This window comes from Perca fluviatilis, chromosome 9 (genome assembly GCF_010015445.1).
Source record: "Perca fluviatilis chromosome 9, GENO_Pfluv_1.0, whole genome shotgun sequence".
NCBI classification, from domain to species: Eukaryota; Metazoa; Chordata; class Actinopteri; order Perciformes; family Percidae; genus Perca; species Perca fluviatilis.
Genome location: NC_053120.1, coordinates 13,969,631 through 13,994,919, shown reverse-complemented (window position 1 = coordinate 13,994,919; position 25,289 = coordinate 13,969,631). Strand labels below are relative to the sequence as shown.

The following is a 25,289-nucleotide window of genomic DNA, read 5'->3' as shown; positions in this document are numbered from 1 at the left end:
AATAACCTATGATTAAATTTACTTGACAGCCTGTATGAAATCTGCAGAGCCACGGGTCTCTGTTGGCATCACGTCCAGACAGAGCTTTCTCTCTTTTTATTGTCTTAATTAATTATTAGGCTACTTAAAATGATAAAATAATAGCATACTATAACAGTGCTTCTTGAGAACATTTGCAATATATACTGCACGAAGAAAGAGGCTAATTTAATTAAAATTGTGTCAAAGGGTCTTCTAAACAATGTTTGGCTTAAAACATTGGGAATGACCAGCAGCTGACTGATCCAAAAGGGAATATTTTACTAATATTAACATTAGTGTCCCCCTGTGTCATGTTCTGAGCAAATGTTTATTCTCGCAACACAGTAAGTCTTTACGCGCCCTCATGCGGACGTCGTTGGGCACTTGCGTGCGTATTTGGAGAGCAGTAGTCAGATTTCCCTGCTGAGTCAAAGTCTGACTCTTGTTAAGAGTTTTTCGTAACTCTTTCCAGTTTTTTTTAAACCAACATTTTTACATTACAATCATTGTTAGTATACTTGTATTGAGGGTTCGTTAGACTTTCCCTCAAGCTGTGATCTGACTGCCGGGTTTGCGTACTGTTTATCTGCCGATAAGCACCTCCTTCTTCTCGAGTCCTGCAGTGTTTGAACGATATTCTCGATCAGCATGACATATTTTTCGGGAATTGCTCTACGGTTAAGGTACGTTTCCAAATTGTTTTTTCTTTTACAGTGTAATGCCTTTTTTTCAATTAGGACAGCAGTTTGGAGAGGAAGGACAACTGTTACTAGTGGTGGTTTAACTAGAGTCTTCGTCAGAAAGTTCCCTTACAGTAACGCATAACAGAGGATAAGGAAACGCGCTATTGCCAACACCTACAGAGCAATACTACTTTATGAATCCAATTGACAACAGCCTGTATTAAGCGCTGAATATGGCATATCAGAGTGAACAGAGGTCATTAGTTGCATATAAAAGAATGAACACTTCCTTTTATTTCCTGTTTCATGTTTACATCATTGCAGATTGATAGCTTACACTAGCATCTGCATTGTCTTACATTATCTGTGGCGATCATCATTCCATGATGTTACAAACTCAAACCACCAGACCTGTCTCTGACTTTATTCTCCCGAGCTAATCAGAATCAGGCAAAACCTGTTTATAGTGGCCATAACACGTTTTGTATGACGCCTATTATTCAGATAAGAGATCCCCTGTGATCATTCTTTTAGTAAATGCATAGTGATTCAATCAAGTGAGATTTCTTTTTACCTTTTATGTCTCAGATAGGACAATACTTGTACAGTAAGATATTCGCTTTAATTTACTGCAGCTGTTTTGCATCATCATGGCTGGTTGCTGTGTGTCTCTTTCACTTTTTGCATCCTCATATGAAAATTTTGCGCTGTGAAGCGTCTGGGTTATGTTGGCAGACACACAGGATTCCGCAGCCTGCATGCACTCATTGTCACTGCAGAACAAGGGCAGAGTGAACTGGCACTTGCAAAAGTTGGACCACTGATGCTAACTACGTGACCAGTGCTGTGAACACACAGACTCCCTACGTGCTCTCAGTCCCCTCAGTAATGATACGCTTTGGTGATCCGCTGAGAAAAGGCTCGCTGACCTTGATATGCCATCACACACACACACACACACTGTAAAAAAGTACAGACCCATTTAGTTATGTCCACTTATTTCTTATTTTTAACTGAACACGCTTATACAAGTTTTGGATTTTGAACTCAACTTTATGAGTTTTTGAAAGTTAAACTTGCATTTATTCATTGGGTCCACTATTTAAATTTTTTATCAGATATGTATGTGTTGATTGAACTTGGGTATGCAACAAAAAATGGTTGCCTTTCGATTTTAAAATAACCTGTCTTCACAGCATAGTTAAAGCATGGACAGAATAAATTGATTATACACCGCAGATAAGTGATGTAGCCTATGCAAATTTCTACTAAAATACAACAAGTGTTGTGGCAAACAACAAAGCACTAGTGGGAGGAGGGAGTACCTGTCAAAGGCTTGTGAATTGTGAATTTGGCATTTCACTCTTCTCATATTGAAATGTACTTGAAAAGTACTTTTCAAAAGTCAAACAGCTCCGCCCACATTTAGCCCAACCCCAATCTACATACTGCAGTCAGGTGCAATTGGTTCATTGGCTGGTCAATTCCCATGATGCAAGGCGGTAAATAGAGTTGTGTTAAAATTTGCTGAAAAGTTTGCAATTTGTTTGGAATTGTTTGTTTGAATTCCGTTTATTAAACGTGTGCTTGAATGTAGTGTTTTGTTGCCTGGTAATTGTCATTGTTGTGCTGGTTTACATTTGTAACCATGAGTTAAGTGACTGTTATGTTTGATAAGAAGAGCTGGAGTATTGCAGCATTAGACTTTGAGCAGTAATAGGCTTCCTTCAGCTATTAATCTGCAGTGTGTCACTTCATTAGCCCAAGTGACACAAGATCAGAGGCTTTAGAGGGACCCCTATTTTGCATGGGGCCCTGGGGGCGCGCCACCCCAAGCACCCACACTATCTCCACTATAAATGTGGTTATGTTATTGTAACTTTAAACCGTGAGTTGTAATAAAGCAGAAAAGTATGTCTGTTATACTAGGCAAGGAAGGTTTCTTGCATTATTAAAGAAAGTAATTTATTTGTTTTAACTTAAAGTATGAAGTTAAACTAAGTAATTAAAAGTTAAATCAACTAAAATAACAACTTTAACAAAACTAGAACACTGTAGTTACATCACCCTCATTAACTTTAATTTCTAAGTTGAAACAAAAGCAGTCTTCAAGTTGAGTGAACTTCGATTTTCAAGGCTAAAGGTGAACTTTCATTTCCAAGTTAAACTACCATGAAATTTATTACAGTGTGTGATCTTTTAGTAAAAACATTAGTCTGCTTAAGTTGAAAGTATAAGTTCAATTGCTGCCTTAAAAACATGAGTACACCTAACTTGAAAAGACAATTGGTATGAATACAGTTAGTTGAAATTAAATGTAAAATTGTATGTTTGTTTAACAAAAAGAAGCAAGTTTCCTTGAATATACAATGTAAGATAGATGGTTGTTTTAACTCACAGTATCAAGTTCTAACAATAAATTATTATTAATTAAACATCTTCTCTAACTTACCTTCGTGAGTTGAAATAGCATACAATTGTATTTTTGCTTGACAAGAGGAAGCAAGTTTCCTTGAGTGGACAATGTAGTATTGATAGTTGTTTTAAATCACAGTATCAAGTTCAAACAATAAATGATCATTAATTAAACATATTCTATAATCTAACTTTGTGGGTTGAAACAACACTATTCTTAATGTTGGCTTTACTCACATTTTTAAGGCAGCAATTGAACTTAAATTTTTAAGTAGAACCACCCTGATAATTTTTACAGTGCACACGCACACACACACACACACACACACGCACGCACGCACGCACGCACGCACGCACGCACGCACGCACGCACGCACGCACACACACACACACACACACACTACATGCAAATGTCTTATCAACATATGTTTAAATGTTGTAAAGAGAAAGCCTTAATGCTACCCACCTATACAGCAGACTGTACAGTATGTTACACACACAGACACACAGACACACACACACACACACACACACACACACACACACACACACACACACACACACACACACACACACACACACACACACACACACCATCTTCATATCAGTCACCTTTGGCATCAGAGATCCACACACTTTCTCTCTCACTCTCTGTACATATGCTGGGTGTACTGACACATACTATCGGCCCAGTCCTCCTATCATGGGTTTGTGGTTCAGCACACTTCCCCCATGCCCCTGTCAAGATGCAAAAAGCGTCACTAATATTTCTAAAGCAACTTTGGCTGTTATAAGAGAGTATCCTCCTTTAAGAAGTTTCATTAATATGCCTGATTGTGTTGTGGTGGTGTGATATGTAAATGTTGTCTGTCTGTTAAAGCTGCACTCCTGCATTTGCACTGATATTAAACGTTTTTGTTTCATCTTCCAGTTTCCAAATGCTCCAGTTCTGGACTGAGATGTTGTCCTGAGTTAAAGTTCACATTTTGACGGTTTTCCTTAAAATTCCTCAACTGACAACACACAATGGCTTCCAATATAGTTGTGAGTATTGAAATTTACAGTTAAATCGAACCAAGTTGAAACAGAAACACAGAGATTCCAATGGTTTTAATCACTGCGCAAATCATTCCATAGCAGGCCTTAGTTTATTGGTTTTTCAACAGTACAGTAGAATGAATTTCACGCTTATGCTACGAAACAAAACCTCAACAGCAAGGCCTTTTTCATTGACACAAGTTAATGTAGGTTGTTTTCAGCAGCAAAGATTAGCAATCTATGTGATAGCTGCATTCACAGCACTGAAGGACAATTTTACATCCGTGAGAAGGCTCACAACACTGTTTTAAAGACTTTTAAATGGATAGTTGAAACCAAATTCTCTCTCTTGCATAACTTAAGATCACAAACAGTATTTTAAGACCACTTGTGTCCCTTAGGAATGGTGACACCTTGAAACTACTGTAAAGTGAATATTAACATATGTTAAGATTTCTTGACAAAGACTGATAGTTCTGGCTGCCTATGAGGCTGACTCAAAAAACTAAACAACTTCTTAATCCAACACGTTGGTTCAGTGATGCATATCTATGAAGGACAAAGGGAACATTGTTTAGAGATTAATGACCTCCAAAAGATGCCTGTATTTTAACTTATATGTCTCATATATTTCAACATTAAAGAGTGGAAACATTAGCACAAACTTTGAAGTATACATGCATACTATGTTTGGTAATGCTTATAATACAAAGGTTGCTACTGGTACTTAAATGTAGGTACAGTGGAAGAAAACTTGACTATGAGGAACAAGGAAGTAACAATTTTAGAGGAAAGTATTTTTTGTAAAGGCTAGTTATCTACCAGTTACAGTAATAGAGAACAAGCCTGCAGTTTGGGAAAAATGATGTTACAGTAATGAGACATACACACACACACACACACACACACACATATATATATATATATATATATATATATATATATATATATATATATATATATATGTATATATATATAAGTAATTAACGTATCTCACAGTAACGATATGCTACCAAAACTGTTGGGGTACAGTAAGGCAACGGAAATGGTCTTTGGGGAAATCTCTTAGTTATTGAAAAACATATAAAGTGTATGGCTCATGTTCCCAAAATGATGAAGCTCACAGAAAAGGAGTACAAATCATGGAATAATGAGAAACTTGACAATCATTTGTGGAGTACAGCAATATAGGCTACTTGTTGTACATTTTATGTTCTTTGGATTGACTACAGTTTAGGTGCTGTTCTTATAGTTATATATTATATATTTTATGTATTTATTTTATTTGCAAGTACATTTACACATACAAGGAATGTACAGTATCCTCTGCATTTAACCCATCCTAACTCATTAGGAGCAGTGGGCAGCCGTAGTCCGGCGCCTGGGGTTCTGACCTATGACAAGGGCAATGGAAGGAGTCACTTAGCATGCATGTCTTTATGGTGCGAGGAAAGCCCATGTGAACACAGGGAGAACATGCAAACTCCACACAGAAAGGCCCGACAGGCCCGGCAGTTACCAGTTAAGGTTTCACCAACAGGAAATCTTGTTTTCACCTGACAAAAACTGCTATTATAAAGTTTTAAGCCCTTGTTCCTGATAGTATTCTTCTTCCACTGGGCCTACATGTAAGAACCAGTGGGTGCCGTTAAGTCTTTTACTGGCACCTGACTCATACAACAAACTTACACTGTAAATCCCGGGCTGTGCTACCACATGTTTTAAAAATGAGCATTTTGCTGTCCAATTGCAAGGAGGAAGTATTTTTTGAACCGTGTGAACACAGCTGGGAAGTGAACTTGAGAATTTCACAGCGAATGTGACGGCCAGTGTCAACATGCCAAAAACATCAGATGTTCTTACTGACTGACAGATGAATGATGAATCTGAAGGGAACCTGCCTACATCATATTTTATACTGTAACTAGATTTCTCATGCAGTATGGGTGATGCACCTACCTACCATGCGTGATTCAGATCATTGTCATTTTTATCATTGTGGATGGAGGGATTTTCACACATGAGACAATGAACTTAACTGAATGAATGTTAAATTGCAGGTGGATCAGCAGTTTTCTCACAAATTCATAGTGACTGTGGTTCGAGCCGAGAGCGTCACCAAGGGAGCGCTGGGTGACCTGTGTGAGTCTTAATACCCCCCCCCACCCCCCCCATCCATGTCATTCTAACATTCAAACAATTTTTTCTGCTAATTTTTCAGAACATGCTGCATGCACGTAGTAGCTACATGTTTGTGTTATTTTAACTGGAATTGTTTATGTGCTTATGCTGAGTACACGGTATCCTAAAGTACTTTGACTTTAGGATTCTGCCTTTCGTTAACACTGGTGAATGTGTGTGCACAGTGGACACCCCAGATCCATATGTGGAGCTGTTCATCCCAACGGCCCCAGAGAGCAGAAAGAGGACCAGGCACATAGACAACGACATCAACCCAAAATGGAACGAGACCTTTCACTTCATATTAGACCCTAACCTGCACAACGTTCTGGAGGTTAAGACCTGCATTTTATTGTCTAGCAAAGTCTATACCAGTAAAGGATGACAAGCAGGGATGTAGAGGAGAGTAATTAAGCTTTGTGGTAGAAATTCTAATACCTAGGTGAGATCTGAAATTATGCTTCATTCAACCAAGTCTTAAGTATTTATACTAGGATCAAAATGACTCATGGTAGTTTAGGGTCCTCTAAGGTGAAATAAATAAAATAAGCCTCTTCTGAAAGTCTACATTGATCATTGTTTCTTGACAAAACTGAATGGGACTTAAATACATACCATAATAACTAATAAATGGTTCTTGGTTCTAGGCTATTTAACCATTTAACTGATGATGTTTATCTCAATCAGGTAACATTAATGGACGCCAATTATGTGATGGATGAGACACTTGGGACTGCGACCTATGACATCACCAAGCTCACCGTAGGCCAGACAAAGATGGAGCCTTTCCTCATTGGAAAAGTAAGACATTCACTCCCAGCAGACTCAGGCAGTTATAAACTCATGTTGTGCAGGGGAGCATTGCTTAAATTTACAGGAGCTTCCTTTAAATATTAGTTAAGCTTCCATGTTTTACAAAGAAATGAAATATGTGAAGATGGATTACAAAGTAATATTACATACGATATAATATTATATATTGCCGACTGAAGATATATTGCATGTGTACCAAGACTAGAGTGTGCCAAGAGAATAACTCTTTTTTGGTGGTTAATAATAACAGAATAATTAAATGATACGCTTCTAAAAAAGAAGAAGCATAAAACAATTAATTACATTTCTATTTAACTGATGCAATGATTCTGCAAATGATGCAAAAAAATGTTTGCCAAAAGTTTTAAATGAACCATTCCTGTCTTTTTCCTTCTTATTTTCTTTTTTCATTTCGTAGATTTAGTTTTGACACTTTGTGTTTGCCTGTTGACAGAATTACCAACCACAATCAGCTGGTCCTTTACTGGACAATAATCACATATTCATTGTTTTGACAGGCAACCAAAGTATACTTAGAGATGACGCTTGAGATCTGGTATGTATTCTCTTTGAAAGCAAAAATTATCTCAGCACAGTTCACTATGTGATCAACCTAAAGGCCCTCTTGTGAAACAGCGATACCGGTTATGTATGAGTGACAACAATCCGTCACAGGTTCAAGAAGACACAAGATACTAAAATTAGACTCAAACAGGATACTTGTGTAAGCATACATAGGGTTAAAATGAATCATAATTCCTGTGGCGTCATTACATAGGGGTTAGTGGGAGGATTTTGCAATGCCATATGTGTTTGAAGGTTGTAATCATGAGAATGGAAGCAGTAAAGGGTGAGAGGCAGAGGCAGATCTTTTCTGACCTAAAGATCAATTTCAGCATCATCAGTAGTCTTACAGGGAGAGATCATATTCTCTATCTGCCCCTCAGCAGAAAATGTAAAACATGAGTAATTGTTTGTCTTTCCACTGTTAGATTTCAGTAAACCTTATTTCTGTTATTTGTTGCTGCAGTACCAAACTGGACTTGCGGTTTAGCCGGGCCCTGTGTGACAAAGAGAAGCAGTTCAGACAGACCCGCAGAGAGAGAGTGATGCTGGGCATTAAGAAGCTGCTCGACATGGAGAAGCCTCTTTTCCTCCCCAGCTCTCCAGAGGAGGTGGGAAAAAAGTTTTAACATGGCAACTGTTGGTAATTAAAGCTAAAACTAGTTTTAGAACATATAATGCTACAGTATTGAAGATTTTTAGGCTTGAGAGGCTGCTGTGTGCTGCAACTGGCTGTTTCCCCCTGATTCCAGTCTTTATGCTAGCTATGCTAACAGTTTCCTGGCTGTAGCTTCATATTTAGCATACAGAGTTGTATCCTTTCTAAAGCGAGAAAACGAATAGGCTTATTTCACAGAATTTCAAACTATTTATTTAATAAAAGATCCCCTTTTCTCACTTTGCAACACATTGTATATCTATCACGTTTTTCATTATAGTGGTGAACTTCAGCTGTCAATGCTCTGCTAGCCTGCTGCAACACCACTCACCTAAAAGCTATGCTGTTGTTTACTGCTACTGCTGCTATTTATAGAGCAGTTCAAAAGCCCCACCTCAACCCCAGCATCTACCTGTAGGCTCTGAATCTACATTCTCCAAAGGGGGGGGGGTTAATATTATCACTCCCCACTCCTGACTGTGCCAAGTTTTCTTGTGGGGATTGACTAGGTCAGAGTCTAGATGCCAAATACCTACGCTGTACATATTGTACACTTACATAGTACCATAATACATTCTATGGTTAGCTGTAGCTGCTGTAGCCTCTTAACATTACATGTAAATGATGGGCGTGATACAGTGCCTTGCGAAAGTATTCGGCCCCCTTGAACGTTTCGACCTTTTGCCACATTTCAGGCCTCAAACATAAAGATATAAAACTGTAATTTTTTGTGAAGAATCAACAACAAGTGGGTCCCAATTATGAAGTGGAACGAAATTCATTGGCTATTTCAAACTTTTTAACAAATAAAAACTGAAAAAGTGGGCGTGCAAAATTATTCAGCCCCTTTACTTTCAGTGCAGCAAACTCTCTCCAGAAGTTCAGTGAGGATCTCTGAATGATCCAATGTTGACCTAAATGACTAATGATGATAAATAGAATCCAGCTGTGTGTAATCAAGTCTCCGTATAAATGCACCTGCTCTGTGATAGTCTCAGAGGTCCGTGTAAAGCGCCCGAGAGCATCATGAAGAACAAGGAACACACCAGGCAGGTCCGGAGATACTGTTGTGGAGAAGTTTAAAGCCGGATTGGGATACAAAAAGATTTCCCAAGCTTTAAACATCCCAAGGAGCACTGTGCAAGCGATAATATTGAAATGGAAGGAGTATCAGACCACTGCAAATCTACAAAGACCCGGCCGTCCCTCTAAACTTTCAGCTCATACAATGAGAAGACTGATCAGAGATGCAGCCAAGAGGCCCATGATCACTCTGGATGAACTGCAGAGATCTACAGATGAGATGGGAGACTCTGTCCATAGGACAACAATCAGTCGTATACTGCACAAATCTGGCCTTTATGGAAGAGTGGCAAGAAGAAAGCCATTTCTTAAAGATATCCATAAAAGTGTCGTTTAAAGTTTGCCAAAAGCCACCTGGGAGACACACCAAACATGTGGAAGAAGGTGCTGTGGTCAGATGAAACCAAAATCGAACTTTTGGCAACAATGCAAAACGTTATGTTTGGCGTAAAAGCAACACAGCTCATCACCCTGAACACACCATCCCCACTGTCAAACATGGTGGTGGCAGCATCATGGTTTGGGCCTGCTTTTCTTCAGCAGGGACAGGGAAGATGGTTAAAATTGATGGGAAGATGGATGGAGCCAAATACAGGACCATTCTGGAAGAAAACCTGATGGAGTCTGCAAAAGACCTGAGACTGGGACGGAGATTTGTCTTCCAACAAGACAATGATCCAAAACATAAAGCAAAATCTACAATGGAATGGTTCACAAATAAACATATCCAGGTGTTAGAATGGCCAAGTCAAAGTCCAGACCTGAATCCAATCGAGAATCTGTGGAAAGAACTGAAAACTGCTGTTCACAAACGCTCTCCATCCAACCTCACTGAGCTCGAGCTGTTTTGCAAGGAGGAATGGGCAAAAATGTCCGTCTCGATGTGCAAAACTGATAGAGATACCCCCAAGCGACTTACAGCTGTAATCGCAGCAAAAGGTGGCGCTACAAAGTATTAACTTAAGGGGGCTGAATAATTTTGCACGCCCAATATTTCAGTTTTTTATTTGTTTAAAAGGTTTGAAATATCCAATAAATTTCGTTCCACTTCATGATTGTGTCCCACTTGTTGTTGATTCCTCACAAAAAATTACAGTTTTATATCTTTATGTTTGAGGCCTGAAATGTGGCAAAAGGTCGAAAAGTTCAAGGGGGCCGAATACTTTCGCAAGGCACTGTATGTGTGCTTACTGTGTTATCTCTCATTCTTGCAGATTCACTCTTATTATCTGTAGCACTTACTAGTTAAGATGAAGAAAACCTACAAAGAAAAATCATGCAAATGGTCTGTTGTTCTTAAGTTATGTAATCACAATTGCTAAATTTCAAAACTGTGATGCACTTTTTCACAAATGTGTTCTCAGCTTATGATAACACTGATATTTCTCACAAACCATACTATTAGCCTCACAAACCTGCAAGTTCTGCAGCTCTTTCACGCTGGAGTGGTTTTGGCTAGATGCCCTTGGGGCTGGCTGTAATCTCCTGGAGCTTCCGAGCCGGAAGCTCCAGAGGAATGCAATAACAGCTACTGCCTTCCACTATGCTACATCTCTCAACTCCCTATCCAGGAGGACCCTTGTGGAAATACTATGTCTGCCAGCATATCCAGAATCCAGAGACTGCAGAAGGAAGCAATGTTGCTCAATGAGAATTATGAAATAGTTGAAAATCTGAAGTCACAAAAGAATGTTGCAGAGACTTGATGCAGCTGACACCCTCACTGTATAGAGGCGCAGGAGGGAAGTTACTCAACTTGAAAGAATGAGAATGAATGTGAGACTAATACTCTAAACTGTGTAGTATGTAATTATGTGATTAAGCATTCCTATATCTTTTTCTTCTTCACGTTATGACTGTCTGTGTGTGTGTGTGTGTGTGTGTGTGTGTGTCTGTGTGTGTGTGTGTGTGCGTGCGTGCATGTGTGTGTGTGTATGTGTGTGTTGCAGGTGCCAGTGATAGCCATAGCGGGCTCAGGAGGTGGTTTTCGTGCCATGGTCGGCTTCTCAGGTGTGATGAAAGCCCTGTTTGAATCTGGAGTCCTAGATTGTGCCACATATGTCGCTGGCCTCTCCGGATCTACATGGTCAGTTTTTATTTCTCCTCATCTCCTCTCTTTTTTTTCTGACACCCTTTATTTCAAGACATTTTCTCTCATTTTATCGTTTTGCTGTTTTTTTTGTCCTTTTCTTCCCTTCTGGCAAACCTTTCTGCCCTTCTCTGCTGATATGAAGCTGTCACCTCAGTCGAGCACCTCTGGCTTGTTTCAGTCTCCATCTTCATATTTGTAGAGTGACTTATTGGATTTAACTTCCTTACAAGTGCAGTACCTCTTTCATAAATCTTGTAAAGAGCAATGTATTGACTGATCTGACAGCATTTTACATTGCATTGACATTCTCTTTTTCCCTGTAGGTACATGTCCACTCTCTACTCTCACCCAGAGTTTCCAAATAAGGGCCCAAAGGACATCAACCCGGAGCTGATGAAGAGAGTTAGCAGTAACCCACTGAAGCTGTTGCTGCCCCAACACATGACCAACTACATCCATGCCCTCTGGACCAAAAAGGCTGCTGGGCAGCCTGTTACCTTTACCGATATCTTTGGTATGCTCATAGGAGAGACACTTCTACCTGCGGTAAGACAGCTGTTTTTTTTTTTTATTTCCTTATTTCTCCATCTCCTTATTTCTCAGAAGTATGCTATTCCTACACTTCCCTTCAGTTCATGATTCATTCCCTCTCTTTTCTCTTGAACTGGCATCCCCTCCACGCCTTATTTAAGCTTTTTATTTTTATTTCTGTTTCTTCCCATCCATATTTTACTTCCACATAACCATGATAGCCATGATGAGATTAAACTCTTACTACCTGTAGAGCATGAGTGTAAATTACTCAAAGACTGTGTTCTCTCCCACCAGAGGATGGACATCAAACTGAGTAGCATTCAGGAGAAAATAAATCAGGCCCAGAGTCCTCTTCCTCTCTTCACATGTCTCCATGTCAAGCCAGATGTTTCTGAGCTCATGTTTGCAGGTAAATATCTGTCTTTTTGTAAGTACCTGCATGTGCCTTTACGTTGAATGGTGTGTTGCATGTATACTGTGTCCCTCATAGAACTATTTTGCATATGTAATGAGTAACTAGAGATGATGAGTTTGGCCACATGCAAAACAACCAAGCGGTACTTGTTTCCTTGTAATGCTGCTCCGCCACCACAGAGAGGATGTGTCATGGCGTGGTGGGCTGTCATGTAGTGACGACTCTGTGGTGGCAGAAAGCAACTATCGAGGAAGTAAGTAGTGTGCACAAGGATTATAGGGTATGTCCCATGTTGTATAGTACTTCCTCATAGTTGATATAGCCTGCGCAGTACTGTAACATCACACTATACCCCAATGGTACGAACATTTGAATAGAAAATACAATAAAGGAGCAGCAAAAATCTCCAGTGATCTCTGACAGATCAGTGAATATATACACTATCTACTGGCTTCAAAACCAAAAACTATAGTATTACAGTAAGACTCAAGTGGGTGTTGTATTTTGGAGACACTTTCTGGAGCTCTTCTGTTAACACTGAATAGGAAACTGACTCAGAAAAACCTCAACATTGTAGCTGCAATTCCACTTAAGTCTTCATATCATTATTTATTTGATGACATTACACACTTATCTTCAGGAAATGTCCGTGTTCACAAATCAAAATCAAATTATTGTTTTTTATTGTTTAAATGTTGCTGTTACAGTATCAAATTTGTGTAATTTCATGTTCGAAGAAGGACAAAACTATGTTTTAAACTGTGTCTGTCTGACAAAAGATCCTGAAGCCAAAGAAAACAGTGATAACAAACACTTAGATAATATGTTGCTTACGACAATAGAAAACTGGTATGCCATTTGTTATTTCTGTCTGATGAAGTGTCAATGTTGTGCAGCGTCACTTTGATATACTACACTCAATCCTAAACTAGAATCACAGTTTAACTTAAAAATAACCGACCTTCAAAAAGCAGACACTCAAGTGCTATGTCATTAAAAAAAGTGCAGACTTGTCCTTCAGTTTTTTCTTGACTCTCCTCTTAACTTAAATCCCCAGTTTCTTTTATGATCCGGCTCAATGGAAGATACCATATTATCAAAAGACAGCTGTGAAATTCTCTTCGCATTTAAGAGGCAGTTAGGTCACAGAGGAAGTTGTTCTATTGTATGTGCATTTGTCTCTGTGTATGTTTATGTGCATTTGTGCGACTATTTGCATGCCTGAGTGTCTGTGTATGTGTGTATGTGACAGCTGTTGTTGCTGTAAAAGCTGTTGCAAGTGCGACCTAATGACTAGTTGGTGTAGAGAGAAACGTAGCCAGGGCCTAAATAATCTCATTCTGATCTTTATGACCCCTGTATTTCCCTCCACTCTCTGTGTAGATATTATGTACCATGTCAGTAGTCAAAACCTTTACTTAAGTAAAAGTAGCAATACTACAGTGTAAAAATACTCTGTTACAGGTGACAGTCCTGCATGCAAAACCTTACTCTTAAGTAAAAGGGTTAGATGCAGAAAGGGCCATTTTAGAACTACATATATTATATTACTGGATAATAATTGTTGATGCATTAATGTGTTCATCACTTTAATGTTGCATCTGGTGAAGGTACTTTATATACTGTAGGGTAGTTTAATCTTTAATAATACATCATATTATATTAGTCGATTATTATTGCCCTTTTGTATTAATAATCTAAACCTGCAAAGTAACTAGTAACTTTAGCTGTCAAAAACATGTGGTGGAGTCAAAAGTACATTTGCCTCTGAGATGTAGTGGAGTAGAATTATAAAGTAGCTTTAAAAGTAAAGACTCAAGCAAAGTACAAGTACCTCAAAATTGAACTGCAGTACAGTACTTGAGTAAAGGTCCCCTACTGTTGTTTACTACTGACAACTGCAGACACTGACTATAATTGTGTATATAAATGTATATATAAATGTGTTCCATTTCCATTACATTAAAGGGGTGATAGAATGATTATATAGGGTATTTCACACTGTTCATTATGGTCTCCTAATGGGGTATGTAACATTGGTTGGGCTGAAAATGGCCTGGTTGATATTTTACTGGCCCTATGCATCCCTGTGTTTTGGCCCTATTTGTAACAAGAGCTTTTCTTCCAAATATGGTATGGTCATGAATATTTAGATGAGCTGCGCGCTGATTGGTTGAGCGACTTGCCATACGCAGACATTAGAGACGCGCGCTGATTGGTTGAGCGAATCCCCAATACACATACATTAGAAAAGCGACAGAATCTCATATTCCAGACACTGCAATGTTTCATTACCAAATTCACTTCTGAGACTTTTTTAAGCGAGAAATCAACTATATAAAGCTGAAATATGGGCTGTTTTACAAAAATTGATGGCTAATTGCAAATTTGGTAAGACGTGTCGGACTTTAGGAGCTCCACACAGTCTGACGAGAAAGCGGCAGCCTGCTGGGCTCCATACCCAGGGCAAAGTCACCCTTTGTGGATACTGCACTACGGGGCTCCGCGGCCAGCTGCCGGCATAACTAATATATTTACGGTTTGAATTTCGTCACGCCACTTATATAACATCATTCCCCAATGTCTTATAAAGCTAACCGTTGTGTCCGATTTGATTTTAAGGCATTTTTACGGACGCGAGGCGTCTTTGTAGGACGAGCAGCTGCTTGCTATATGTCCCATTCATTACAATGGGGAAATACCGCAGCTAGCTAGCTACACTGTCGCCATAACTAAATTATATTTACAGTTTGAATTTCGTCACGCCACTTATACAACATCATTCCCCAATGTCTTATAAAGCTAACCGTTGTGTCCGATTTGATTTTAAGGCATTTTTATGAACGCAAGGCGTCTTTGTAGGTGGAGCAGCTGCTTGCTATATGTCCCATTCATTACAATGGGGAAATATCGCAGCTTGCTCACTTTCGCATAACTAAAGTATATTTACAGTTTGAATTTCGTCACGGCATGAATATTATAGGTTCCTCAAGGTCTTACAAAGCTTAGCTAACACTTGTCCGATTTCGGATTTCAATTGAATGTATTTTTGTGAATGTCAGAGTTAGGAGGAGGCTAGCTAGCTCTCATTGATGGACTCCATCTCACCGCGGCTCTATCAATGAGACTCACGGACAAGAGGCGTTTATTTCCCCGATTGTTTGTTTAAATAACTCAACACACATACCCATTATAAGATTAACTGGAACCTGCGGGCTGCGGTAAAAGATTGCGGGCGTAACAAGCTCGCTGACACTGGGTCAGGGCGGCGTGATAGCAACCCAGGCAGCACCAACACCGGCACTAAACTCCAACACACAGTCGGAGAAAATTTGCAAATAGCCATCCATTTTCGTAAAGCGGCCCATATTTGAGCTTTATATGGTTGATTTCCGCAATAAAAAAGTTTCAGATTGAATTTTGTAATGGAATAACAGAGATCTGCGTGACCTAGCCAGATTCAGAAAACTACCTGATCTCAGGTCAGTTGTGTAGCCTATGTAAATGTTGGGGCGTGACCGTTCTCTTAATACACCCATGGGCTGACAAAGGTTCCGGTTTTTGGGAGGTTGACGTCAACTTCCAGCTTTGTTGGGATTCGCCCGTTTTCAGCGGCAGTTTCAAAATATGAGATTTTCATAGTAAAGGGGTGTCAATGGGATTTCGAGCTTCTATGTATGTCCTATTTACCCACCGAACTGTCGTTATTCAACTATGACAGGGTAAAATCAGTTTTGCATCCTATCACCCCTTTAACACTGAGGTTTTCACCTGCAGACTGGGTGGAGTTCAGCCCGTATGAAATTGGGATGGCAAAGTACGGCACCTTCATGACCCCTGACTTGTTTGGAAGCAAGTTCTTCATGGGAACCGTTGTCAAGAAATACGAGGAGAACCCAATACATTTTCTGATGGGTGAGAAAGATGTTTTCATCTAAGACAGTCAGACCCTTTTACATTAGTAAACCTACTAACAGTATGTTTTCACTGTTCCAGGTGTGTGGGGCAGCGCCTTCTCCATTCTGTTCAACAGAGTGCTGGGAGTCAAAGACACAGTTGGTGGCAGCACCATGGAGGAGGAGTTAGGTACTTTTTCTGTTTTCCTTCATATGTGTGTTTTGTCCTGAACTGCACTGTTCTGATTTAAAGATGTAAAGCCCTAAATAAATAATGCTTCTTTGCAGGTTAAGTGCAAATGACATTAAATACATTCCTCTGATTGATTGGAACACCACAGAAATCCAATAATTGACAAAACAATTTCACCACTAAGTCAATCTAGTAGCTGTTTAGTGGCCATTGATCAGCTCAAATGATCTTTATCAGCAGATGGAGTTAGCTTAGTTGTCAGGGAACTGTAGATGTTCAAATTTCAAATTTTTCCAAGCACTTGTCATCCATGTTGGCTTCTGATTTGTGATTGAAAGTTAATTCATGACTTGCTGAGGAAGATCGTGATATGAACGAAAGCTCCAGAACAGCAACTAAATAGACCCTTTTTGTCATAAGATTGTTTTGTCCACTTGACTGATGAAAGAAAATGAAATTTCCGTCTCAGCTAAATAATAATTTTGCTATCAATCAATAAAACAATGAACCAAAAAAGATAAGCATACAAATATTGATTCACAATGATGCAGTCTTTTTTATTTAGTGTGAATATAAAAAAAGACTATTTCTGACTTGTAAATATATCTATATTTATGTTAATCCAAAACATATTTTATATACTTGGATGAACTTGCCAATAAATTAATTATTGCATAAAAGAAAATGTATTTCCAGTGTAATATTTAAAATGGGTATCATCCTTTCAGCATATGTGACAATATATTGGGAAATTGTGGATCTCAAACATGTCTTGAACATAATCTGAAATATGTGTTTAGTCGTGTTCATTTGTGTAAGTGGGTATGAGTGTTTGTTTCCAGGTAATGCCATAGTTTTGAACTTTCTGATAAAACAACTTCTACTGAAACTGATATTCAGTTGTGCCTGAATGAGATCCTATTGTCTGTATTTCCTTGCTGCTTTGTCTCATGCCAGAATTATTTTGTGTGTGTGATGTTACCACAACATGTGGGAAGGTATCAGCTTTCCTGTGAATATTCCGACAGCTCATCGGGTGTTTGTTTTGGTTAAACGCATTTGTTTGGGGGTGACCTTTAAACATTCACACTTTGATAATGCATTGGTTGTGTGAAAGTGTTAAGAATGTCTCCACCCAGTTTGAGAATGCTTTACTTTATCAGGTGTATTGCATTTCTCTGAGGACTTATTTCGAAAGAGATAATAGACAGAGAATTTGATAATGTCACATAATTGAGCATTCTGTCGGTGACAGTATTGATAAGTGGTATAAATTAACCTCCTACTGTTGAAGTTGTAACCTGATGTGTGAAGCTGTCTTGTGTCTTACAGAGCAGATCAAACCACAGCACATCGTCGGAGAAGACAGTCTGGACAATGACCAAGAGCCACGAAAAGGTGAGCTAAGATATGCATGATTCATACAAGGAGTTTACATACAGACTTTGAGATTGTATGTATGATTAAATGTTTTATGGTGCAATAGAGATGTTTGACTTTGAATGGTGTCAACAACTAATTTGACACATTGGGTCTGAGGGAAAGTCAACGCCTTAACACAGTTTTCTGTGAAATGTGTTTATTTTCTGTCTGTAGTAATGTTGCCATATCTACGTATGTGTTAGCATGACTCATCTAAAACGGAATAGCTACTGGGGTTTCTGTCAGGGAAGGAAGAAGTGTTGATACATTGAGCTTTTACTTGGAACTCTTTGGTTTGCAGACAGTTATAGTTTGTAAATGTATAAGCCAAATTTTCAGAAGTTTATGCTTTTTCTTTGCAAATGTGAGCTTTCGTTGTGAGTTAATTATAGACAGAAAAAAAGAAGTGAGAAAGAAAGAGAAGGGGTGCTGCAAATGAATTACCCTTGAAGATGGAATAAAAAAATTCTTTGTTCAAAGCGTGAAACTTTTTTTTTTTAAATAGTGCTGTCAATTAAACACGTTATTAACGGCATTAACGCAAACCCATTTTAACGGCGTACATTTTTACTTCACTATGTTCACCAGCTAGTCAGTAACTGTGTTTGTCTACACATTTTTACCACCACTGGTGTAAAACGTGCAAAGATTGCTACAACATTTGATTTTACAGTATTTTCTCTGTCATCATTTTGGTGCTCAGGGGGGACAGAGAACCAGGATGGAGAAGACGATCGCACTGCTAAGGCTAGCTGGACTCAGCGAATGTTCAAGTCACTTTTCAGTGACTCATCCTTATTCAACACAAGAGAGGGCCGGGCCGGGAAGGTAACTCAATATGTTCATTCATCACGAAATTAAACAATTTTGTAACACTTCACTAAACACTGTATGTGCTCTAGCTGCATTTATTTTTTATTTTTTTCACTTTTTCTGTAACAATCTTTTTCTCTCCATAACCCATCTCACCCTGTTGCCAGGTGCATAATTTCATGCTGGGCCTAAACCTGAACACCAGCATCCCGTTCTCTCCGGACAGTGAGGTCAAATGCCATGCCCCCATACCTGAGGAGGAGGTGGACGCTGTCACAGGTAAGAAGGATGGTCACAATCAACTGCTTTTAAAGCTTGGGGTAGGCAGTTATATTTTGGCATCATTGGGCAACAATTCCATAATAACCTTTCAGCATAATGTTATGTAAGTGGTCAGAGAGAAAACTAGACTTCTGCACCTCCTCTTCGCTCAGTTTTCAGGCTTTAGAAAATCTAGCCCATGGAGGGCGACTTTAGCCAATCAATCACAGGTCAGCACAGGGAGAGCATTTCTATTGGGTGTTCTACAAATGCAGTTGTGCATGCATGTCCCTTAAGATGGTGAAAGCCTGATTCGATGGCGGACAATCCTGCAGAAAAAGTTGCTTTTTCAACATTGGCAACAACTGTCTACACTGCAAAGCAACACAAAAAGCTGGACTCGTCAAAAAGAAGGTCTAAAAGAGATTCTGTCAATAAATGCAATACAAAAAAGTGTCAATATCTATGAAGCGTTTCAGAGATAGAGAGGAAATGTTTCAAACATGCCTTCTGCTAACCTTAGCCAAAGGCTCAGAGCTGCCACTAATTTCAGTTCATGTCTGTGTAGTTAGCTTGAGCCCCGAATAACAGTATGTCATCCCAAAGTCAAATGTCAGGCCCACAAGTTTGCAAAGAAAACGGGACAGCATCAGGATTACAATCATGATCAGTATGATGGAAATCATTGCATGGGCTACTGTATAAAGCATCTGGTGGGAGGGGCTTAGGACGGAGGGAAGAGCTGCAGAAGAGCTTCTTTTTTTCATGAAACTGCCTACCCCAGCTTTAATTTTTCAAGAAAAACAACGACAGGACATGATTATTTAACATATTGTGGTTTTTGCATATTGTCAGTTTACAGTCTGGCAATGTTAATGGAACTGTATCCAGACCCAATGGTAGAGCTCAGGTGATCTGCAGAGTTTGTGTTAATTCTCTGTGGGTTAATTACTACTGCACAAGCAACTTCTTTTACATTGCATGCAGTCATTTTAACTCATTGTTAATATAAAAATATTGATTAGTGCAGCTTTAATTAAAAAAGAAGACATTTCTTTTCGAAAACATTTATATTTGGCAGAGTAAAGTAGCTTTGCTACTGGTACTGAAACACAGGTGTGGTTAGAACATTTTTTATACCCAGCCCTACTTCCATCAAACATTATAGGTGAGTCATTACACAGTTAAATTGGTTTTTAAATGTTTTTTTTAATCTGGTTTTATATATTTTGGTCTATGTATTCTTACATATGTCTGTATGATTGTTGTCTTTTCATTTTCTTTATGTATGTAAGGACATACACAAGGAACTATGACAAATAAATTAATCTGAATCTGGTTGGGCGTGTGGCATGAAATTTGGCTGCAGACATTTTCCCAATCATGTTCCTGCATCATTTATTTGATTTAGTGTGATTTTCTCAGACCCAGATGAGTTTGATCGTATTTACGAGCCTCTTGATGTGAAGAGCAAGAAGATCCACATAGTGGACAGCGGCCTGACCTACAACCTTCCCTACCCTCTCATCCTGCGGCCAGAGCGTGGTGTCAACCTCATCATCTCCTTTGACTTTTCTGCACGACCCAGCGACACCAGCCCCCCATTCAAAGTCAGCATCTAAACTCTTTTTACAGTCATGAATTGCTAAAAAATATTTGTGCAAAAGCATGAACATGTTTTTCTCATTTGTAAATGTATGCCACAGGAGCTCCTGTTGGCAGAAAAGTGGGCTCGAATGAACAAGCTTCCATTCCCCAAGATTGATCCCAAAGTCTTCGACCGTGAAGGCCTAAAGGAATGCTACGTCTTTAAGCCAAGAAAAGGCGAAAAGAACTGCCCGACTATCATCCACTTTGTCCTGGTCAACATCAACTTCAGGACATTCAAGGCACCTGGTAAGTACTGTATGTGCGTGAAGTTTTCCACAGAATGTGAGAGGAGGAAAATATGCCAAGGCTCTTTGTATTATAATAATAATGCTGTCTTACCGTCATGGCACATGAGGCATATCTTCCTCGAAATGGCTCACTGTAATTATTCGGCCAGCAGCAGACAGTTTTTCATGTTCAGCCTAAAGTTAGGCCCCTGATCTGAGTGACCCCAATAAACAAAGTCTCTGCTTAGGGTCTCTGTGGTTTCGTTGCGGAAAGGGTGTGTCTGACTTTAAGCATACTTGCAGTCTACTGAGTGTGAGTGTGTGTGCACATGCACAGATGTGGACCACAGTGTGTTCAGTTTTATAATCTGCTTGGGTGAATTATGGTTCCTTAAGGAGCCAGGTGCCAGTAAGGAATCTCTAGCTCCAGTGGGAGAGCTCTGTGTGTAAACAGGCCATATATCATGAGCCATACAAAGACACACTATCCCCACATCTCTACCTCATCTGCACTTCTGCATCTTTGCATTCAGTAGGTCTTCAGCCCACATACTTCCACAGTCTGTTTATGTACGTTACATAAGCTTTTTGCGCTCAAACCCAAAAGACATCTGAGAGAATTACACCATAAATGGACTTCCTGTTTGAGGAAGTTATTCAGGCCATTATGGTGTCGGTTCACTACTGTATGTGTGCATTTTCCAAACCACAACTTCTTTCTGCATGTAGTTTTTCATCTTTACTCCATTAATTATACCAACAAAAAAAACAATTAGGATCAATGTTACATTTTTACTCAAAAAGTACATAATGGATCTATTTTGAATATTTAGCAGGAAAGTTTATTTTTAACCGTAGAAATAGTTAATAGTTGTAGCCGGGTTGGCTCAGTGGGTAGAGCAGGTGCACATATACTTGGAGGTTTATGCCTCGACGCAGAGGTACAGGGTTTTAATCCGACCTGTGACGATTTCCTGTATGTCTTCCCCCTATCTCTCCCCTTTCTCACCTAGCTGTCCTGTCAAAATAAAGGCGGAAAAGTCCAAAAAACAATCTTAAAATAAATAGTTAATAGTTGTACAAAATAAAACAAAAAATGTCAAATTTGAGGCAGTGGAATATTAGAAATATAGTATATAATTGACCAAACAAGCCCACCTCAACATGGTCTAGTATTAGCATTTCTGGAGATTCATGTACATCGGCTGAGCTTCATTTGCAGATGGAGTTTGCAAACATACATTTTTTTCTAACCACTTAATGGACTTTTCAATTCATGTTGGCTTAAAAGTTGAGTTTCTAAGTTCATAATTGGCCTCATCAATCAACTAATCAAATAAATCAAAACCAATATATTTAGTGGTTTCCAAGGTCAAGAATGAACTTCTGATCTCAACCATAAACCAATAGGAAAGAGAGGTTCAAAAAGTGTCAATTCCCTGACAAATAATTCCCTCTGCAAATGAATATCATGTGAAATGATCAAAGACTCCAGCTTGAAGCATTTTCCTTTCTTAAGTAAGTATTAAACATATTAATTTACTTACAGGTGTTCCCAGAGAGACTGAGAAGGAAAAGGACTTGGCGGATTTTGACATTTTTGACGACCCCGAGTCACCATTCTCCACTTTTAATTTCCAGTACTCCAACAAGGCCTTCACCCAACTCCATGACCTCATGGAGTTCAACACTCTCAACAACCTGGAGGTCAGTTGTGTCCTCATGATTTCACTACAGGATGTTTACATGGAGGGATGCAAAAGGTTTTGACATCAAACAACAGGAAACAATAGTGATGATTCAGGGCTTAGTTACACCGATTTATTTTCATTCTTTGGTAATCCACCTTCATTCAGTGTTGTCAGTGGGGGGAGTTTTACATTTTTGCGTTGTCAATACCAAATATCAGTTTGTTGTGCAACATCAAACATTTTCAAATCCCTAAGCCCTGTCTAAGACTGGATAGTACAAGTTTGGTCTAGTTCACAGTAGGTGTGTTAGTGTAAGAGGTCAGACTGACTTATACTCACTGTATCTGAGTCACTGCTGGGTAAGGATGTGATGCAATGAATTACTTTTTTTCACTGGATGGTCAGCTCATTATGACTTATACTATCAATACAGGAGAGATTCCTTGACTATGCAGAGTTAGGCAGATGCACTCAATATAGCTTGAAGTTACATTTGTCAAACATTATTAACATATGAGAAATCTGGCATTTTACACAGCATGAAATAAAAACACTCCACAGTACAATACTTCAAACTAATTTGTGCATACAGATCTTTATATATTTAAAGTGGTGTCAGTCAACATTTCAAGCCATGCTAGGGGATAGTAATCTATTTTGGTTCGGATAGTTATATATTAACATTGTGGGTTGATGTTGAAATCACCAGTGAACCAAAATACCACTTCTAATAAACGATAGAACCACCTGAAGTATAGCATAATGGATTTGAGTTAACCTTTTTTTCATAATTTTTGCTCATTGATAATACAATATTGATCGATGCAATATAGTATTTTGGATTTAAACCATGTATTTGTCTCCTGCAGGTGATCAAAGAAGCCATCAAGGACTGCATTGTGTCCCGGAAGGAGAATCCCTCGTGCCTCTCCCTTCCTTTCTCCCTCAGTGCAATCCCGAAAAAGAAATTTCTCAAAAGAGATGCTATGGCAAATCCCTGGGAAATAACAGTAGCCGGGAAGAAACAAGTGTAAGACTTTGCATAAAGTGGACTTGGGATATGGATTCTTGTTTTTCTTTTTGAAAATGCTATGTTGGTATTAAGCAAACATACAACAAAAAGTGAGATTATCTGGCCTTATTTGCACAAATGTGACTGCTGGGAAACTGTTGGTGTTTATTGACCACAGACAGCTGATGTTCAGTTTCCCCTTCTGGCCGTGAAAAAGACTGGATGTTAAAAATCGACACTTACTTAACAATATGAGTGACTGGATTGTTACAGCAAACATTTGGCTCTTTCACAAACAACAGGATATTGTTTGTGAGTCCTTTCTTTTGTTCTTCATGTGCAAAAGAAATATCCACCTCAGATCCATGTGTTCATTTACATCCCTTAAATGCATCATGTGAACTTTCTACTCCTGTTGCAACATTCCTAATTCATGTGGACACCTCCTGGCTTTAGTTCATGCTACCTAGGACAAAGCTGCATTTTCATCTTTCCTATGACTTTTTATGTAGCTATTTCTAAATTTGGCTTGGAGCTGTGGAGCTGTGTGAATGCACTGTAAGATACCTCGCCTTTACCTGTAACTGTTTGTCAGCTGAATGTTTTCCATATTGACTACAGAGCATGCAAATAACCATTTTTCTTTCATCGGATTGCTCGTCTAAACATGAAATCCTGTTTGAAAACATGGAAGAGGAGCTTGTAACCATTGGTTTTGTTTGATGGCAACTCCTAAACAGGCCAAGCACACCCCTCTGGATACCTCAAACATCTCAATGATGCTTACCGACTCACAGGGAAGGAGCACTCCCTGATCCCCTGTAGGGAGTGTCTCATATTAAAGCCACCATTTTGGAAAAACAAAACTTGATTCCATAGAAACAGCCCCGCTTTTTCTTTCTTTCTCTCTCTCTCTCTATGTCTATAATTTCCTGATCATGTTGTTTCAGGCTGCCTTTTAGATAAAGGGACAGTTTGTTTTTCTTGGGCCAATTTCTCCTCCAACAAAAACAACTCACTGCAGGACTCCTTGAAAGCCCCCATACAATTAGGTGGGGCTGAGGTCAGGCTGGGTGCCGGTGGTGTTGAGTGTGATCACGAGACTTGCTCCCAGCTGAAAAAGGTGGCTCTCTGCGGCACTTGGAATTTTACAAATTAAACCTACACCTGCAGCAGTGCAGGCCTGGAATCTGACACACTGCACCTATACCTGCAGGGACCCAAAGGCTGCACACAGAGGAGTGAAATTTCACACTGAAGCACTTCCAATACCTATGTGCTCATGTTTCAGCCCTGCTGGTTTGGAAGAAACTGAGAAAACAAAAAAGGCTTTCTGCAGTCTTGCTGCAGGGATTCATGACCCACAAACCTTTGCAACTTGCCTTTATGTTGATTTCCATTTTTGCATGTTTATGTTTTCTTCAGTTTATAGCATTGCCTTATGATTTTTTTTTTTAAGAAATAGTTTGGGGAATATGTTTATTTGCTTTTGTTTATTCAATACCACTCTTATACAGTATCTGTTCATTACAGAGAGCCAAGTCATGATGTCACGTCCGTTCTACAATCTCGTCGTTTCTCAACCTAATGGCTGGAGTATATTTGAGACATCCATAGATATAGCACG

The 25,289-nt window shown here is 39.1% G+C and overlaps 1 protein-coding gene across 1 annotated transcript; it reads left to right on the top strand.

Moving 5' to 3' along the window:
* The first annotated feature begins 420 nt into the window (after positions 1 to 420).
* pla2g4ab (phospholipase A2, group IVAb (cytosolic, calcium-dependent)) lies at positions 421 to 23,684 on the top strand. The gene is made up of 19 exons (XM_039811530.1): positions 421 to 704; positions 4,051 to 4,163; positions 6,218 to 6,299; positions 6,524 to 6,672; positions 7,026 to 7,139; positions 7,670 to 7,707; positions 8,182 to 8,326; positions 11,406 to 11,542; positions 11,872 to 12,094; positions 12,377 to 12,491; positions 16,275 to 16,412; positions 16,494 to 16,583; positions 17,919 to 17,984; positions 18,712 to 18,836; positions 18,989 to 19,100; positions 20,508 to 20,692; positions 20,789 to 20,978; positions 22,509 to 22,666; positions 23,520 to 23,684. Exons 2-19 carry the CDS (start codon positions 4,146 to 4,148, stop codon positions 23,682 to 23,684), a joined length of 2,250 nt encoding a protein of 749 aa, XP_039667464.1. The 5' UTR covers positions 421 to 704; positions 4,051 to 4,145.
* Positions 23,685 to 25,289: the final 1,605 nt, after the last annotated feature.